Source organism: Rhinolophus hipposideros, assembly GCF_964194185.1.
Source record: "Rhinolophus hipposideros genome assembly, chromosome: 22".
NCBI classification, from domain to species: Eukaryota; Metazoa; Chordata; class Mammalia; order Chiroptera; family Rhinolophidae; genus Rhinolophus; species Rhinolophus hipposideros.
Genome location: NC_138068.1, coordinates 34,104,275 through 34,117,624, shown reverse-complemented (window position 1 = coordinate 34,117,624; position 13,350 = coordinate 34,104,275). Strand labels below are relative to the sequence as shown.

Genomic DNA, 13,350 nt, shown 5'->3' with positions numbered 1-13,350 from the left:
ACATATAAAGTTCTTGGGAATTACCTTAAACACATGACCTATATGAAGTAAACTGTAACTTTTGATAAATTTAGAAAACTTAAATTTCAAGTTGCCATATTTCTAGAGAACCAGCATAGCAATGAAAAATCCAGGTTTTGTAATAAGACAGACCTGCGTTCAAATCTTGATTCTAATATATGCTATGTGATCGTGGGCATTTTATTAATCTCTCAAATGTGTTTTCTGATCTGACTAGTGGAGGTACTTCCTAGTGTAGTTGTAAGGATTAAATGAAAAGGGTCTCACAGTGCCTGAAACAACTCTAAATTATGTTTAAATATTTAAAGATGTCAGTTCTACAGTTTTAGTGTAGTTTCAATCGAAATCTCAGTTCAAGTGAAAGTTTAAATAAAAAGGATACCAGTAATCATCTAAAAGAATAAACAAGTGAGGATGATTAATAAATTTTGAGAAATCATACCAGTATAAAAGGATTTACCCTACCAGTTATTAGTATATCTAAACATTTTATAATGCAACAAGAGTTAGCAGGTTGGGGTGAAATAGGGGAACAAATTGATGGAATGGAACAGATAAAAAAAAAGTTTATATGATGATTTAAATCATGGCGTTGGAACAATGGACAAGTCTTTGTATAGAGAACTTAGTTCAGATCCTCACTTTGTAAGTGTCCAAAATAAACTTCAGGTGAAGAAAAGAAAAAAGTTGCAAATCAAACTACAGAAACAGAATAAAACAGAATTGTGTTTTTGTTAAATCTTGTGTTTCAGGAGATTGGTGGTAGGAATTTCTAGATTTAGAAAAGAAAAGAAAACAAAAGAAAAGAATCAACAGATCTGATTACATATATGTTTAAAAATTCTACATCAATACCTGTTGTATGCAATTCAAAGTAGTAAGAAAAACACAGATCCCATAGTTGATAAATTGTGTATTTCATACAATTCAAAAAAATGTGTATTAGTTAAATATATATTTTGACCTCTAGTGTCAAAACAATGCAAATTATTCGATTATCTTTCTTGACTCAAAAATAGCCAAGATGTAAAAATAACAAATCCTGGTAAGGATGAATCCTTTTTCTTCTACCAAGACTATGTCTAATCTATGTGATCAGATGTAATAGGATTGTCATCAGTTCCATTCTATTAAACAGGAACGTCTTTACTTTTTAAAAAAAATTTATTGGGGTAATGTTGGTTAGTAAAATTATAAAGTTTCAAGTATACAATAATTCTGTTAGGTTGGTGCAAAAGTTATTGCAGTTTTTGCAATTATTTTTAACCTTTTAAACCGCAATTACTTTTGCACCAAACTCATACAATACATCCTCTATATATTTCATTGTGTATTAACCATGCAAAGTCAATGCTCTTTCCATCATTATATATGTGACCCGCTTTACACTCTTCTACCACCCCGCTTACTGTCTGATAACCACTAACCTGTTGTCTGTTTCTATGAGTGTTTGTTTTGTTCATTTGTTGCTTTCAGTTTTATATCCCACATATGAGTGAAATCATATGGTTCTCGACTTTTTCTGTCTGATTTATTTCGCTTAGTGTGATAATCTCAAGATCCATCCGTGTTGTAGCAAATGGGAGTATTTAATCTTCTCTTATGGCTGAGTAGTATTCTATTGTATATTATGTACCACATCTTTACCCAGTCATCTATGGAAGGACACTTCAGTTGTTTCCATGTCTTGGCCACCATGAATAATGCTGCAGTGAACATCGGAGCACATATATCTTTAGGATAAATGCTTTCAGATTTTTTGGGTAGAGACTCAGAAGAGGGATTGCTGGGTCATGTGGTGATTCTATTAATTTTTTGAGGACCCTCCATAATGTTTCCCATAATCGCTGTAACAGTTTACATTCCCACCAGCATTACATGAGGGTTCCTTTTTCTTCACAGCCTCTCCAACATATATCTGGTGGCTGTTTGTATGTCTTCTGGGGAGAAGTGTCTGTTCCAGTCCTCAGCCCATTTTTTAATTGGATTGTTTGTTTTTTGGTGTTGAGTTGTATGAGTTCTTTATATGTTTTGGGTATTAGCCCCTTATCGGAGGTGCTTTTTGCAAACATTTTCTCCCATTGAGTTGGTTGTCTTTATGTTTTGTTAATAGTTTCATTTGCTGTGCAGAAGCTTTTTAATTTGACTCCATTTATTTTTTGCTTTTACTTTAAAAGGATTGTCTTTAAAAGAAAGTATTGAATAAATGATAAGATGTAGAGATAAGTTGGTATTACAAAATGGCTTTTCTTCATTACTTATGTTTTATATATTTCTTTAGTAGTTTTTGTGTTAATCCCGTCATTTTTAGTGTGTGTGTTTACTTTGAGTTCCTTGAGCTTAGAATCTTATTTTGCTTTTCTTAATTTTTCCTTTGGATCCAGAACCATGTTGTCTGAGTTGATGTTTGGAGGACATATTCTGGTTTTGTCCCCAAGCCCCACATCTGTAACTTTCTAGCCCAAATGACTGTTTCTAAGGAGATTCCGCAGGACGCGTTAGCTTCTTGCATTGGCTTTGGAAGTTAGTCATCCTTGCTGTGCTCACTGACTCTCATTTTAACTTTAAGAGTTCCTGATGTTGTAAGAAAAATATAAATTACATTGGTCTTACTTTTTTGTGTTTAGATATATCCTTCAGAATTTGGAAAGGAGAGGATGAAGGAAGAGCAAGCTCAAGGACCAGTAGAGTTATTAAGTATTCCTGAAGATGCCCCTGAAAAGGACTGGTATTAAATCATTTTAGATAATAAAACTAAACCTCATAAGTTCATGTCACTAATTCAGAATTCTGGTGATTTGAAAATTAGGACTTTAGTTTATACTTGTGCCATTGAAAGTGAAAACCGGTTGCAAAGCAACTTAAAGTCTTTCAGAAGTGGCACATTATTTCAAGAATATTTTGTGTGTATATTTCTGTATTCATGAAAATTGCTGCAGTTTTGATAAACATTTCGTGATTAAACTGATTTAGAGTTCTCAGCTTCATCGCTCTGAGTTAGTAGTAAGTTTTGCTTTTTTTCTAAGATGTTGCTTCCCATATAAGTGACATTGAAACTCTATTTGTCTTCAGATTATATAGTTTTTCTGATTTGAGGATTAAATAGAAAAATAAAAGAATAAAAAGTTCTTTGTCATGATAATATAGTATAGAAAAAAATAAAGGTTGTCTTTAAACCACTAGGTGGAGCTATATGTGCACTTAATAAAAACAGTTAAATATATTGGTGGCAGAAGAAAGCCGATAAATACTCTCAAAGAATATGTTGTAGTTAAGTGAAATTAAAGTTATGAACATTTACACTTGACAACACATAGTGTCTTTAAAATTAGAGCTAGTGCTTTCCTAGCATATTTTATAATACAGCGTTTTACTTGCAAAGGGTATATATGGTACCAAAACAAACAGAATAACTATTTTAAGGATTAGAATCATGCGTAAGCACATGTAATTCTTATCCTCTCCTTTTCTAGATACCAAATTACAATCAAAATACCTAGCCCGTACCTTGCTAAATAATAAATTGAACTTAAGTATTTAGTATATAATGTCCATAAAGGAGAAGTCATGAAGAAGGATGGATTGGTATGAAGGTTGTAATAGATTTTTTTTGAAACAGTTACATTTATTTTTTTAAGGGATATAGATATTTGTGTTCCTGTAAAAGTAAGCTTAACAAGTTTTTCTTTTTAGGACCTCTAGAGAAAAACTGAGAGATTATCAATTCAAACGACTGAAGTACTATTATGCAGTAGTAGACTGTGATTCTCCTGAAACAGCTGCTAAGCTTTACGAGGATTGTGATGGCCTGGAATTCGAAAGTAGCTGTTCATTCATAGATCTAAGGTAACCCAGTGTGTATCTTACCAATTTAATATTGTAGCCCAACATGATTATAAGAAGTAAAATATTAGAACTGGTAGTGCTCTCTGTTGTTTCATATTCTAAGAGAGGATTTTTTGCTTTCGGATGAACTCTTTCTTAGGGAACATCACCCTTAAAGAAAATTGGAATGAGAAAATGCTGAAGTTTTATGTATGAGTCACCCCACATTTATGCATATCGAATATGTTGGCTATGTTTTTAGGATGATGGGTTTATACATAATGATGCTTCTTTGCAACTGTCTTAGAACTAGGGACTAGATGAAGTAACTTTTTAAAAAGCGTTGAAGTGGGAGCACAGGAATTTGCTAATAAACGGGCACCTCTAGATCTGTGCTGTCCAATATAGTAGCCACAGTCACTCTAACTTGTTAAAAACTTCAAATTCATTTGTTTAGTCGCACTAGACACAGTTCATGTATTTAGTGGCCACACGTGGGAGAGCAGACATAGGACGTTGCCATCATCACAGGCAATTCTATGGGACAGTGCTGCTCTAAATACTGCTCAGTGAATGGATGGTGTCGCTGACATTGTCTTCACGGTTGGGAATTATTTTCACTACATGTTTAGGTTTCCCTGACCCAGAGCTGAAAAACCTGAGGAGGCTGTGAATGTCAGTTCTAAGGAAATGGGAAGCTGAACTACTGCATCATTTTATCATTAGCCTTGTCCTTTTGAATCCAGTAAACCATTCTACTGTTACACTTTTCAGTAGAAATCACTTCTTTGTATCCAGGTTGGTTGGAGGCTTTGTTCTCAAAATGAAATATTTTAGGGGAAAAACGCATTAATTCATAGTTACCAAGGCTTTCATACTTCAAAGGCATCCCGACTGGTAGAAAAAGGCAAATAAAAATTTTTGAATTGATGATTTGGCATAAGATTTTAGCATGCTTATGTATATAGCTAGAAGGGCATATCTCATCAGGCAAGCTATTTCCTCCTCTTTTCTTGTTAATTTCAATAGGAGGTGTTTGTTTTGAATGTTTAAGTAGTAGTTACCAAATATTTGTTAGAATGTCAAACTCTGGAATTATGAATTCATGTCAACATGTTCTTTTCAGGATTGTTCTGTTCTTTCTGTTTTCTTTTGGAGGCATTTCTCATGCAGTGTTAGAATCAGCCCTGGCAGTACCTAGTAAGTAAGATCAATGGCCATAGAAAAAATTTACATTTCCTTTTTATTTTGTCATATATAACATCAGAAAAGAAAACTGAGTGTTCTACTGCCATCCATTTATCTAAGGAAACCTTTTTTCATTTGCCCCAAAATATAAAAGCATACATATTAATAACAGTTAAAAACATTAATCTCATATTTGTTTTTCTTCTACTAAGTGTGTGCAATAGTGTAGCTGGGTGAGGATATTATGTAGATGTAATGAACCTTAATTATCCATTCTTCTCCCGCTAAAATCATTTTTTTTTTTTATGGGGAAGGGTAACAGGACTTCATTGGGGAACAGTGTGTACTTCCAAGCCGTTTTCTTTTTCCCAAGTCAAGTTGTTGTCCTTTCAGTCTTAGTTGTGGAGGGTGCAGCTCAGCTCCAGGTCCAGTTGCCGATTCTAGTTGCAGGGTCACAGCCACCATCCCTTGTGGGAGTCGAACCGGCAGCCTTGTGGTTGAGAGGATGCACTCCAACCAACTGTGCCATCCGGGAGCTCAGCGGCAGCTCAGCTCAAGGTGCCGTGTTCAATCTTAGTTGCAGGGGGTGCTGCCCACTATCCCTTGCGGGACTCGAGGAGTTGAACTGGCAGCCTTGTGGTTGAGAGCCCACATTCCAACCAACTGAGCCATCCGGGCTCAGCTCAAGGTGCTGGGTTCAATCTTAGTTGCAGGGGGTGGAGCCCACCATCCCTTGGGGGACTGGAGGAGTTGAACCATCAGTCTTGTGGTTGAGAGCCCACTGGCCCATGTGGGAATCGAACCGGCAGCCTTCGGAGTTAGGAGCATGGAGCTCTAACCACCTGAGCCACCGGGCCGGCCCCAAAATCATTTTTAATGGAATATATAGCGTATGCTTTGTGTGTGTGTGTGTGTGTGTGTGTGTGTGTGTGTGTGTAATAAAATCTCTTCCATAAATTTAAAAATCTAAATATAGTAACCATTGATTATTTAACTCTGCTCCACCCCACCCCAATTTTTTAGCCTGATGCTTAAGAATTGTCTAACAATTATAGTAGCTAATTTACATTTAACAGCTGTTTGTGGGAAAAAATATAAGATAATATTAGGATTTTTCAGTCTTGAAGAATCAACCTTAAGCTTTTCCTTATATTCAGTGTATGAAACTTTATATTTAGAACACTTACCCATTAATAATTCTATTTGATCTTCAGAATATCATGTAGCAAGCCAGTGACTGCAATATCTGGAGTCTAGGGTTTTTTGAAACATGAGGGACCCATCTGTGTTTGCACCTGACTCATATTAGCTGACTCCTAATGCAGGGTTTCTACCTACACCAAGTTCACTTAAATTTATTGGAATTACAGATTTATAGCTTATGAATTTCAGAAATTTTGTGCCAAGGTTATTTCTAACATTGTTTGCCTCATCTACATGTGTGTTCTGTAGAAACTTTTATATGGTATGTATGTATAAACTATAACTAATTAGAAGAGAATCTAAACTCTGGTTGTTTATTACTGCAACATATGTTTAAATAAGTTTTGTTTTTTCTTTGTTTCTTAGGTTTATACCAGATGATATTACTTTTGATGATGAGCCCAAGGACGTAGCCTCAGAAGTGGATTTAACAGCATATAAACCAAAATATTTCACATCTGCTGCAATGGGAACATCAACGGTATTTCTTAACTTTTAAAAATGTGTAGCTAGACTCTTGCTTTAAGAAAAGACTTTGTGTATTATTTACTTATAACATCTTTAGAAATGGAAAGTACTCAAAATTTTAATGCACAAGTACAAATAAAAATAAGACACAAGTGTATTTGCATTTGTATCTACCTCATCCATTTGAACCTATTTTCAGATTTTTGTTATACCTTTAAAGCCAAGTCAATTACCTGAGAATGTTTTTTCTCTTCTTTCTCATACACTTTCATTGAACTAGATCCTTTAATAAGTAATATGTCAGTTATTAATATTTTAGGGAATAGGGGAAAGGCGGTAACAAATTACCTCAAATTATACTTAAAACTAGGAACACATTTTTTCCTGCAGATATACCAAAGTGTAGAAACAATTGAAATAGAATAATTCAGGACTATTAGATGTTACATTAATGCTTAATAACAAATAGCCAAAAGATTTCTATTGAATTAGCGTGTTACTTAGCTACCTACCTTCTCCCCTCCCCCCACCATTAACCTATCCAGTTCTGGACTCCGCAGCAGCCATACAGGCTTCCCACAGCCTTTCCTGTGAGAGACCACCATGCTCTTCTGAGGACGGGCTGGTGGCAGAGCGAGGGACTTCTGTATCTGTCACATACCATGGTGGGCACTGTGGCCTTAATTAGTTACTGAGTATAGTAAAACCCCACTATTATGCAATAAGTAGTCTAAAAAATTCGGTCACATAAAACGTAGAGTCATGTTATTTTCAAGACTGAAAAATGACCAGGACAAGCCTGTCCAGCCAGCCAGTCTGGAGTTCCTAGGGTCTGGCTGTATCATCCACATCTGTCCCAGTTCCAGCAGTGGTTTTTGTGGTCATCAGCTCAGGCTTAATTATCAGCATAGGTATAATTCTGAATCCTGTGACTAGCTAGAACTTCTAAGACAATGGCAGCTATTTTAAGGATCGGATTCCTCGGTTAATTAGTACCTATTTTGTTGTTCATCTGGGGAGATTAGCCTGAAGAAAAACAAGGATGTGAGACCCACCCTATGATAAAGATAAAAGCTCTAAAAGGAATGGGGGCTGCCTAGAAGATAGGAGCCAGTCACTAGACCCATCATGTTTTAGATGAATTCCTGTAATATAGGGGTTTACTCTACTTCCAACCAATAGATGCCTTTCTCATCAGTGGCTATTAATCTTCTTTGAAAAATGGACCCCGCTGAGATTGTGCTGAAAGCTTCATCAGCAGATTTCACATAGTGTGTAGCCCTGAAATACCTAGAATTCAAGGTGAAAAACATGTTTTCACTGATTCGTAATAATGCTAACTATTTCACTAGTGCGTTTTTAAAATTTCTTTTCACCACAATTTATCCACACCCTGATGAATTTTTTTTCTCAATAATGGAGTACTTTGCATATAGCAGAGAATTAGTAGGAGAAAGGTACCGGTTAATAGAAATGGTTCCCTTTCCACAAATAGAATATTTTTTATTAAGCATGTCATTTATTATTTGTTTTAGCATGTCTTAACTTTTCTGGCTTACTATTAAACATATAAGTTAATGACAGATATTCTTAAACACATTTGGGTGGCTAACATTGCCATTTTTATTTGTTTTTATTTTTTTTCATTGGTGAAAGGTGGAGATAACTTGGGATGAAACTGATCATGAAAGAATTACAACACTCAACAGGAAGTTTAAAAAGGAAGAGCTTTTGGACATGGATTTTCAAGCGTACTTAGCTTCCTCTAGTGAAGATGAAGAGGAAATAGAAAAAGAGCTACAAGGTAGTTGTTAATCTTCTGGTGTTTTTCATATAAGCATTTGGGTGCCTAACCTGGACTTGCTAATGGAAATGTGCCTTTGGCACTAGTTTAAAAGGAAGTACCAAACTAATTCTTAAATTGTCTGCAAAGCATATTCACATGTACAGTATTATATACAGCTTAGATAGTAATTGAAATTTATATTAAAGTATTTTCGTAGCCTGAATTTCTTTAACTATAAACATTTCCTTTAAAACTCTGACCTAACTGAAAAAGCCTGGCCTTTTAGATTTTTCATAGTTCACATAGTTATGCAATCTCTTAAACTAGTAAAATGCTTTACTCTCCCCATCTTTTAAACTAAGAGCTTTTTTTGGATTGATTGAATATTTATTTTACATTCCATTTTTCTTCTCAACTAGTTTAGAAAGTGGACTGTTTCTTTTCATTTAGTAATTGTCCTAGAAATTATGACTTGCATCCTTAACTTAGAAAAATCTAATGATAATTAATATTTTGACCCTCCAATACAAGAAATCTTAAAGCAACTTTTAAGGTATCCTGTGTATGGTAATTCTAACCTTTATTTTAACTCCCACAGGACATTAACATTACTGTTTGGTACTGTCTTTGTTTAAATTTCACCACATTTTCCCCACTTCTTTTCCTCTCTATTCTTTACTAAATCTCATACTTCTATCTGGGATCGTTTTCCTTCTGCCTTAACTAAATCCTCGCTAATTTCCCATGGTTTCTGCTGGTGTCAAATTCTCTTGAGTTTTTGATAAGTCTAAAAATGTCCTTATGTTGCATTTATTTGAGAAGATAATTTTTACTGGTAAAAAGTTCTAGGTAGACAATCCTTTCCAACCAACCCCACAGTGATGATAATATTCTGCTGGTTTCTGGCTTCATTGTTGTTTTTGGGAAGTCAGCCATCAGCTGAGCATTTTTCAGTCTTAAAGGTTGTCTGGATATTTTTCTTTGACTGATTTTAAAGTGTTCTCTTTCTTTTACTCTTGCAGTTTTACTGTGAACTAAGAGTAGATTTCTTTTTATTTACTGTGTTTGGAGTTTGTTCGGTTTCTTGAATTTCTGGCTTGTTATCTTTTATCAGTTGTGGAATATTCTCAGCCATTACCTATTGCGATATTTCTTTTCCCTTTTCCTGTGACTCCAATTAAATATATGTTAGATCTTTTCACTGTAACTTTCATGTTTCTACTCCTGTGTATTTTTTTTTAATCTATTGTCTCTCTGTGCTGCATTCTGGATACTTTATTCTGACACATCTTCCAGTTCACTAACTCTTTATTCAGCAGTGTTGAATCTGCTGATAGACCTATACGTTGAATTCTTAATTTTGTTTATTGCAATTTTTATTTGCAAAAGTCCTATTTGGCTATTTTTTCAAATCAATAGTATCACTTTTTATTATTTTCTACTCATTGCAGATACTTTGAACGCTTTTATTTTTATAAACAGAGAAAGCATGTTTTGTAGTCTGTTTGATAATTTCAGTATTTCAGATCTTTTGGGGATGATTTCCATTACTTTACAAGATATTTCTGTTTCATTTACTTGTGTGCCTGGTTAAGTTTGTGTGCTGATTTGATATTTGAGGTGAGAGTATATCTCATCAGAGAATGTTCATGTACTCTGGTTATTCTGGGGACACGTTACTCCAAATTTTAAGACTTGAGATCTCTTGGACTTTGTGATGCAAGTCTTCATGAGGGCTGGATTACTTCTGCTTGAGCATTGCCCTGAATATATTCCTCTAGGTCCCCGCTTAATACAGGAGTGTTAGTTGAAGTCATCCTTTGTGGTCTTTAACTTTTGTCCTCTTGCACTGCCAGGCTGCCAAAACTGTAGTTTAGTTTCATAGCTGTTCTTTTGTGTATTAGTAAATGCACTCGGGGTAAAACAGGTCTTAAACACTGGGATTCTATCTCTAGTACTCCCTTCTCCTTGATATTGACTTGGTAGTTCTTCACTAACTTGTCACTTATTTGAAGTTTCCTTTTTTTTAATCAAATCCCTTTGAAGCTTTTAAAAAGATTATTTATTCAATCCAACTTCGTGTCCTCAGTGAAAAGGTTAGTCTAAAATATCTAACTCGCCATTAATGAAAGCAGAAGTTCTAAGATTATCTATATATTAAAAATTTTTTTTATTATTGAAATGATCAGTGGTATGTTTTAAAATATGTATATGTATGTATACGTATGTATATGCTGTTTGCTCAAAATAACTCATTTTTTTTAAAAATAGATTCAGAACATCCCTTTTTTCTGTATATTGGATCTGGCTCTGTTTGGAAATTCTGTTGCTTGATTGTGATTTCTTAGCAGTTTTTGGTTGACACTATCTCCCTGGTGTCTTCACATCTTTATTCTTATCTAATAGAAGAATTCCCAATCATGCAAAATTATGAGTAAGAGGTTTAGTGCTGACAGCAAATGAAGAATCATAAATGTTAAACATACATATAAATATTCTAAATTAGAAAGAATGAATATTGTTGCTTTTATTTATAGTTTAATGTTTTCATAGCTGTCCTTTTGGTTTCCTTTGACGTATATATTGCTTTTATAACCTACATGTGAAATTAAATAAATCCTAACATACTGCTTCAGTAATTATCATAGGTCCATTAAACCTTAACTTTCTTAAGATCCTGTGATTGGGCTATTACCATTCCTTTTAGACTACTGAAGATATTGCTTCATTTTTCTAAGTTTTTCATGAAGTACTACTCTTGAACTATGTTCCACACATGGAATGGAAAATCATGTTTAATTGTTCTATTTTCTTTGTTCAGACATCTCATATTAATAAAACCACATAATTTCTTAGGCATTTAATAGTCTTTGAAAAAGTATATGATTTACAGTGGTAGTTATGTTGGGCACAAAAGCCTTCACATTTTTTGTAAGGCCTCAGTGGCTGTTGCTTGTTAATTTCTTTGGCATTCCAAACAATTGAGTGCCCATTTTATTTCTAGCGTTACACAGAGCAGCCAAGTCTTTTTTCAACTTTTTTCAAATAGCCTTTATGTCTTTTTCCCCTATAGATATACTAACTTATTTGTATTTTCTTTTTACTTATATGCCTATATGGTCATTTAGCATGTTTCTGAAAACTCTGGATAGTTTTTCTTCACTAGCAGCTCTAAGATAAAGAAAAAAAGAGGACATTTCATGTACACTTCTGAAGATTGAGTGCACATTTTTCAAATAGCTTTCTTTGATTGGTTTGAGAGAATTGACCTAGATTTTAAAATGACACTGACATTAGGACAACTAATATTGTGGAAAAATTTTGTCAGTATATTGTTGTTAAGATCTTGGGCTCTACTGGTTTCAAGTCCTGAATTCACCGCATAGTGAAGTTATATAGGTTAAGTTTTCTTAACCCCCGTGCCTTTCTTTCCATAGCTATGAGATGAGAATCATAATAGTACCTGGATCATGGCTGGAAAGATCAAGATAATGTACATAAAGTGGTTAGCATACTAACTCGTATCATGTATTTTTACTTATAAAACTTTAAGGATTAATGTCTTTTTGTTTGCAATATGCTACTTACTAAAATTTTAAAAGCATGCATTTTTCTACAGTATTTTAATTGACTGCAAACTTACTTTAATCTGTAATTTGTACCTGTTAGATGCAATAATAGTATATTTGAATGCTTTAGAGTTACTGGATGTTCCTGATATTGTTTATAAGAGATCATAGCAGGGCTCCTTACTGTTACAATTTTATTTTTCACTCCTTATATAGTGTTAAAGCTTTCACAAAGTATTGTCCTTGAATTGGGAAAAAACAGACCTACATGAATTAGCCTACATTGTAGGGCTTCAGAAAGTAAAATTTTAGTACTGGAAAAAATCAATTTAAAGTAGGCCATCAGAGACTTACCACTAAAATTTCAACCTGGAAGGAGCTTGCTTCTAATTATGTTTTCAGAAGTAAGCTTTTAATAGAAAGAAATACATTGCCATTTTGTTAATGTGTTCCTGATGTTTTATCCATTGAATTACGGGATACATGACAGAATTCCATCCAACATTATTATTGTGGCACAAAGCACAAACAGGAAAAAAATGAATTTCAGCTGTTTGAGTGAAAATGTAAAAGTGTGATAGGATGGAAAGAATGTCCTGGACTATTTTTTATTCATTTAGAGAAAAAATAAAATAAAAACATTTACTTAACCAATCTTTTTTCCATATCACCTTTTTTTAAGATATAAGGACAATCTGTTAACATTGATGTTTCACAGCTAAATGCTTAATAATGTCAGACATTTTTAGTGACTGGTTAGCCATAACTCACAGAAGAGAAGGTCTTCTTTATTCTGCTTCTCAGTTTTTCTTTACTGGGAAATTTAGTCAATTCAGTAAGTCTGTGTGTTTTGCATTAAACCCAGGTTCTTATTTTATGTTTTTGCCTTGGAGAATTAACAGTGGAAATACAGAGCAAACAAACCTTTCACGTATTAGTTTTCTTTGGTATTTGTTGCCCATGAGTTTTATACTGTTCCTTTGTATTCTGATTATTTTTATAAAATTAGGAAATGGAAATGTGAATATTTTTCCACACAGGAAAATTAATAAACTTCCAATGTATTCATTTTTAATCTTAATGTATTAATGAGATCCTGAGAATAAGCGTGCTTGCTCACCATCAAATGGAAAAGACTCATTATTCTTCGTTTTGGATTACAAGCAACTTCCTTTATATGTCTCTTCAGCATGAACAGCTAAATCAAATGCATCCCAACATTATTTAGCCTCCTTTTATTGACCATAACATTTTAATGCCTCTGTAGTGGATGGTGGAGGACAGAAAAGA

General features: G+C 34.0%; 1 protein-coding gene across 2 annotated transcripts in view; it reads left to right on the top strand.

The window, feature by feature from the left end:
• The window catches only part of ESF1 (ESF1 nucleolar pre-rRNA processing protein homolog), a 67,811-nt gene that overhangs the window by 11,428 nt on the left and 43,033 nt on the right, over positions 1-13,350 (top strand). For both annotated transcript variants that reach the window (XM_081034658.1, XM_081034659.1), the window contains exons 5-8: positions 2,649-2,749; positions 3,715-3,867; positions 6,604-6,718; positions 8,362-8,509. In XM_081034658.1, the coding sequence (XP_080890784.1) occupies positions 2,649-2,749; positions 3,715-3,867; positions 6,604-6,718; positions 8,362-8,509 (517 nt within the window). The remainder of the gene's footprint in view (positions 1-2,648; positions 2,750-3,714; positions 3,868-6,603; positions 6,719-8,361; positions 8,510-13,350) is intronic.